This window comes from Atta cephalotes (assembly GCF_000143395.1).
Source record: "Atta cephalotes unplaced genomic scaffold scaffold00011, whole genome shotgun sequence".
NCBI lineage: Eukaryota > Metazoa > Arthropoda > Insecta > Hymenoptera > Formicidae > Atta > Atta cephalotes.
This window is the reverse complement of record NW_012130075.1, coordinates 1,057,507-1,064,363: the sequence shown is the minus strand read 5'-3', so window position 1 is coordinate 1,064,363 and position 6,857 is coordinate 1,057,507. Positions and strand designations below refer to the sequence as shown.

Genomic DNA, 6,857 nt, shown 5'->3' with positions numbered 1-6,857 from the left:
TGTGTGTCGTGTGTGTGTGTGTGTGTGTGTCGTGTGTGTGTGTGTGTGTGTGTGTGTGTGTGTGTGTGTGTGTGTGTGTGTGTGTATGTGTGTGTGTATATACATACGTATTCCATCTATGAAATTATATGTAGATTGTTATATATAAAATATTTGCAGATAACTATATAATATATTCTGTATCTAAAGAGAAGATATGTCTTACAACATATGTAATAAATAATTTTAATAAATAATTTTAAATTCAACATCTAATAAGAGAACTTCTTTCTATATCCTCACGGAATAATGAAATTTTCATTTAAAATATTTAATTCATACACAGATAGATTAGATAAAAAAATTTTTCTCAGGTCTAAAATATCTCACATTAAATGTTTATATTTTTTAAGAAATTCAAAATTATAGTATTTGACTATTATTAGATTAAAACGTATAAAGATAGATAAGAAAAGACGCATAAATTGTAATTAAAATTTATATGACTAGGTCATCGATCCGCATTAACAAATAATTTTACATCTGTAATTTAAGATAAGAAGATAACCGCTTAAAATTATGAATAAAAAATCTCAGTTCTCTCTCAGAACATTACATATGTATGATAGGGCGGATATGTAAATGTGCGTATGTATGATTATATATAATATATATGTATGTTATTTTATAGGTATATGTACGCCTTTCGAGAAAATATATTGTGTAAATATGTAGAGCTTAAATGTACATACGGATCGAAGATAAAAATATAATTTTTCAATAGGATATATAATATATCTTGTAATTAACATTCATATTTTATAGAATTCTCTTAAATGCATTAGGCATTTCGATATGTTTTGAGTTTTTTCTTATACAGGTAGATTAACATTTCGGGAAATATCGAGAGATAGTAGAAGATTGATAATAAATCTTCAGAGGACTCTCTTGGCGATTATAGCACCGGTGGCATGGAAAGCAACGGTTCGCTAAGAGCTTTTTCTTTTCAAGACAAAAAACAGATTATTCTACGATTATTGAGATTAGAGCACTTTTGTCATTCTCTGTTTGCTGTTGTTGTTATTGTTGTTGTTACTGTTGTGTTGTTATATGCGAATGTGATTTCAAAAAACTCTTAACATTACGCCTCTCACGATTACGCTTACATCGTGCAATCATTCTGAAACGATTATTATTTAACATTATATACTTTCTCTGACGACAGTAACGATTAATATTATAATAAATTTTTCCACAGAATAATGTTTCACATAACAATAGCCACAGATAATATATATCGTATATTTATAATATTACGATTTCATTAGTATAGTTAATAGAGCGATTTCCGCGATATTATTACTCGACAGAGAGCGATTTCTGCGATTGATGTTTAACAGAGCGATTTCCGCGATTTTTAATAACTTTCCCTTCTTAGTACTTGCTTGGAATTTTATCTTTTTTTTTTAAACGAACAATATGCACACTTATATTTGCCACTAAGAGTTAAAAGTGTCTCATCTTTTCCTTGTCATTGTATATATGTGTATATTTATATATAACGCTATATTTCTGAATATAATGTAGCGGAGAAAAATGTTTCCCTCTTTGATATGTATCGTTTATAGCGTAATAACCCTTCTACATTCTAAAATGTGTCATTTTTCAACACAATGTGACTTAGATTACGATATACACACCGATGGTGCGTGAAATTCTTTTTGGAGAAGGGTAAGGATAAAATGTATTTGACATAGAGTCGAGTTAAAATCGTCTAAGTACGATTTCTAAGGGTAAACTCGAAACATCGATTGAATTATAAGGTATTTGCGCCTCTTTCAGCTCTCTTCCCCCAGTAGAAAATACTTCTCCATCATTAAAACCGTCTGAATGACACCTCGCGTTTTTTGCGATGTCTGCCGGACGACCGTTCGTATAATGAAAAAGAAAAATAAATACTTCGATCTGTGCGTTTGAATAATCAACGGGACGTGCAATGGCGGACTTATGATTAACCGGTTTCTTGGAGCTTATTAGGGACCTGTGTATTACCAAGTTTTCCCAAATCGTTGATCTGATTTATGACTGTTTATATACTTGTAACATTCATATTTCAGCAACAAAGTGAAAAACGTTTTCGTAATATTGAAAATATTGTTGGCTTACTAGAAATGTTATTTCTTATTTTATTTGAATCTTAAATCCGCCATTGCAAACGACTCCTTTCGTCACGTCCTGCTAGTATCCCGACTCATTGGAATCATTCAAGAATTCCAATTAAAGATATAAGTCAACTTATAATCGTTGACGATACTTCTGTTTCTTTTAACTGCACTTTCTTCATTTTGCTGTTTAAAATTGCGAAATATGCATTTTACAAACAGTATAGAAGTTCAAAGCACTTTCTAAAAAAATCCAAAAGATACCTCAAATTTAGAAAATGTCTCTTTTAGAATTATTTGACTTTATTCTCTTTTAGATTTTAATTTCATTTTTATTTTAATATATATTTTAATTTTGTGTTAGAAATGCTTCTCGTATATCATCTTCTTTTTAGGTATTTTCTTGCGTATTTTTCTTTTGCGTTATTTTTGTTATTATTATTAACAAATTAACAAGTTTTAAATCAATTTTGACTTTACGATACGATAGTGAAAATGTATGAAAATGCAGTTGAAAAGCACAGTCTCTTACAATTTAATTATCGTTCACAGTATCGACATTGAAATTTCTCGCATTGAGGGAAATCTCATTTGTAACCACATTATTGTGTCAACGGTCATCTTATTCTATTGCTTCGAAAATTTTCAAAAGATAGACTTTATCATTTGAAATATCCTATAACTTAATATAACGAGAATATCACTGATTAATAAAATAAAATAGTCAATGTTGACACTGCAACGATAAGAAGGACTTTACTTTTCTCTTTGTGCACGCCTCTCATTTATTATATCTTATTTCTATGACCATGATTTATCGCAAATAATTAAGTGCTTCACTTTCTCTACAAACTTTCTCTATAATTTGAAAGAAAAGCTCAACCGGTAGATCGATAGATAAATCCTTCTTTCGAGCTTTCCTCCACACCTTAGTTTTATATCATTAAGAAACATCTTTGTCGAACAGCGCTCTTAAACATCAGCGCACTTTCCTTATCATAACTACGCTAGCGTGTCCCTTATCCTTAGAGACCTATAAGACGGCTTACTATGATATGTGTTATAGGTTTGTCAGTCGCGCTATATTCGAAGAAGAAACATCCTCGAAGTAACATCTTCCCGAGTAATATTTAATTCCACTTTGTCGCACGCTATCATCATACTTTCCGGTGTAGCATGAAGTAGAGTTAGGATTTGGAAGGAGATTGAATGTAATGTCGAATCGACAGACTTAGACCTAGGTATCTTCACAACGACTAAAGGAGGATTTGATTTTCTCGTAGCTTATATCTTATATACTGTATATTATCTTATATACTTCCCATCCGTTGTGATGACGCACGAGCGTTTAGGCGAATGGCATCCGTTTAAATAGGCGGTTGCCCTGTCCGGTGATCCGTTTCTCGCCGGAAGTATATTGGATTACGGATTTTATCTGATCCGTCGCCACCGGGCCGATACAGACCAGAGGGTCCTTGAAGTACGAACAAACCTGCCGAGATTTTTCCATCGTCAGAATTATATAAAACGAGATTTTTTTCATTATTAGACTTATAAAACGATCGTTCCACTCGATATAAGATATTAAAAAAGATTTATATTCACGGAAGTGAATATTCAGTATTATAAGACATTTCTTTTTACATACACAAAATACTCCATTAAAAAAATAAAATTTTTCGAACACGTTTTTCTTAAAATTTTAGATGTAACTTTATTTTACAGTTCATATAATAATAGACGTATTGTTACCTTTCTAGGAGTTTGCCGATGTCGCCTTTGTAATTGGCAGCACAGTCCACGGCTGATATCACACTCGCTTGACATAGTGCACTCCTCATCTGTAAGTACATTACATTTGCTTGATAGAATCTTTTCATAATCTTAAGTAACTGTGTATCCAAGCAAAACACGTCAAAACATTATTAAAATGATGACTCCAAAATGATCAAGTCACTTTTGAATGTCATTTTTCAATCATTTACAATTCATTTTAACGATTCGTTTTGATGTTATCGTGTCTTATTGTTCTTGGGTATATTTTAAAAGAGCAGAATATGCATTTGTCAACGCACTGTATAATTTGTTTGAAGTGGTCGGTGGTTGACACGATTTTGTTTCCCGTCCAGGCATTTCGGCACACATTAAACCAGTTTCGCAATCGCTATCTCGTCTGCAAAGCTCGCCTTGTTTCATACCAAAATCGAAAACACATGTTCCAACAACTGAAACATTAAACTCATGATTATTTTCTTATCGACAAAATAAAAAAAATAAAAAATAACTCAAGGATCAAGTTGACGTTATTTTAATGTTTAAATGTCAAAGACAATTTGTTTTCAGCTTTATTAAAAATCATGATTATTTTCTTATCGACAAAACGAAAAGAATAACAAATAACTTAGGAAAGTTGACATTATTTGAATGTTCAAATGTCGTCAAAGACATAACAACTTGTTTCCTATAAAAAGAGTTTTATTAATTTTAATTGAATAAGCTTTTATTAATTAATAGGAACTTTCAATTGTGAGATATTTTGATTTACCTCCATCGAGATTTACACAAATGGAACCCGGGCAACAGTGATCATTATACACGCATTTTCTCTCGTAGCAAGGTTCTTCCGTTGGTTCAACTCCTTCATATATACCACCATATCCTTCCTGGATTGACTGCTTTATTTAAAATACAAATTATATTTTAAGATCCTAAATGCATTATTTAGAATTGAATATATTTAACAATTTTAAAATTATGAAATAATTTATCAAGAAAAATTAAAAGTGGGATAGTAAAAACAATTGTTATTTTCTCTTCAATCAATAATTAAATGGAATAGAATTATTTATTGGAATTGCTTTAAAATCTGTAAGAAACAGTAAGCTATTTTTTCTTTGTTGATTTTAGTTTATTTAATTATTTATTTCTAACTTCATCTGTTACTTCGATGAATCATTATTATCAGTGTGTCATGTGATGCTTTTCTTTCGCTTTTCTTTCTTTATTGCAGACAAATGTGAGTTGAATGATAATGCATTTGATTCTGCATTTGACTCTCTTGCTAGATTTATTTATGTAATTTTGTTTAGAATATTTTGCAAATTTACTGTTTTTAAAAAAAAAGAATATATAAGTAAAATAATGATGAACATGTCCACGTTTTGATTATACACTGTCAGTACTAAAAATATATAATTTACGCATATTATAGATTTTCAGTATTGGTAACGTACATACATCGGAACATGGCCTATATAAGGAGCATGTAATAAAGAGAATATACCTGAATAAGAAAATATTACTGCATAATTCCATTCCATTTAATAATAATAGAAATTTTCCAGGGTTTGATTATACACGCGGCGAAGAGAATTAATCTTCCTGAGTTAATGTGAAATAAATAAAGCTGCAATTGAAACGTGCGCGCAGATATTTATCGGGCTTGAGTATTCCCAGAAGTTATATCTCCACTGCAGTTGAAACGCAATAAAAGTTTCTATAGTAGTAGTAATTTCACAAATATCGTGGTACAGAAACGGCTCTGTTCAATCTCCAGATCGCAATTCCGCGGTTAATTCTTCGCGACTGAAGAAATGCGAAATAAATAGAGCCGCTGGAGAATTCTTCTCGCGGTTATTGAAGCACAAGTGCACACAGCTCGAAAATGAAGTATCGATCGTGCGTGACCTGTATTGCGGTATGGTGTTGCTAATTAAATCAAATAATAAAAAGTTCAAATGGCGTTTAAAAAAACTTGGAAGGACATCTAGGCAAACTTGCAAGCACTTTAGATTTTATCAGTCTACGTCTGAAATTTTATTATGTGAAAAGTGTTCAAAAGAGGTTAATTTTTGAACTTTTATTTAAACGTTCATATTATTAAAAGAAGAATAGTTTAAAGAATATCTAAAAAATTAAGGGAGACATTGTTGAATTTTTATCTTCGACATCTAAGATACATTTAAAGAGCTCTTGAAAAATTAAAATCGCATAATTCACAATCTGTTCTTATTTTAAATCCGTCTTAAGTTATTATATTTAAGATGCTAATATGTAATGACATCTCAAAATTATACTTAAATCAATTTTAAACAACAAGAATCGATTACGAATACCAGCTTATAACATTTTTGGAGTTTTAAATGCCTGGATTTTTAGCGGATATTTAAATATCTTCAGATTTTTGTATCTTTGATGTCTAAAATATATGTAAAGGATGTTAAAAGATTGAAATATGATTTACAATTTTTTACGGCTTACAAAATATGATTATCACTTGATTACAATGATCGCGAGATATAAAACTGTTACTTTTCCAAGGACAGGTCGCTTTACTTACTTGCAATAATCCAGGGCGATTCATGTAACCTCCATGACTGCCATAACCGAGATTAGACAGCATTTCAGGACTAAAGCGGTTGAAAAGGCCACCCCATGCCTCGACACCGATGTAAGCCGTGTTTGCTACAAGCACTAACGTTATCACTGCACACGCCTTCATGCCGTTAGAGATGCTGATCTTCGACGCTCTATAATCATCCGAGGGAGAAAGGGTGCTCATATCGTGTTAAAATTATTGAAATTTATCAGAGAAAACTCGACATAATCGCATATTATTGAAAAGTGAACGTTAATTTATTACGTATTAGTGCGCGAATATTTATAAATGCATTATGCGTGTAGCTATCTCAAAATAATTAGGAATATTATTTTTGA

The 6,857-nt window shown here is 31.1% G+C and overlaps 1 protein-coding gene across 1 annotated transcript; it reads right to left on the bottom strand.

The window, feature by feature from the left end:
- Window positions 1–3,489: 3,489 nt before the first annotated feature.
- On the bottom strand, window positions 3,490–6,642 carry LOC105627938 (prohormone-3). The gene is made up of 5 exons (XM_012209210.1): window positions 6,481–6,642; window positions 4,687–4,816; window positions 4,217–4,366; window positions 3,894–3,982; window positions 3,490–3,633 (listed from the first exon to the last, which is right to left on the bottom strand). Exons 1-5 carry the CDS (start codon window positions 6,640–6,642, stop codon window positions 3,490–3,492), a joined length of 675 nt encoding a protein of 224 aa, XP_012064600.1.
- Between the last annotated feature and the right edge of the window lie 215 nt (window positions 6,643–6,857).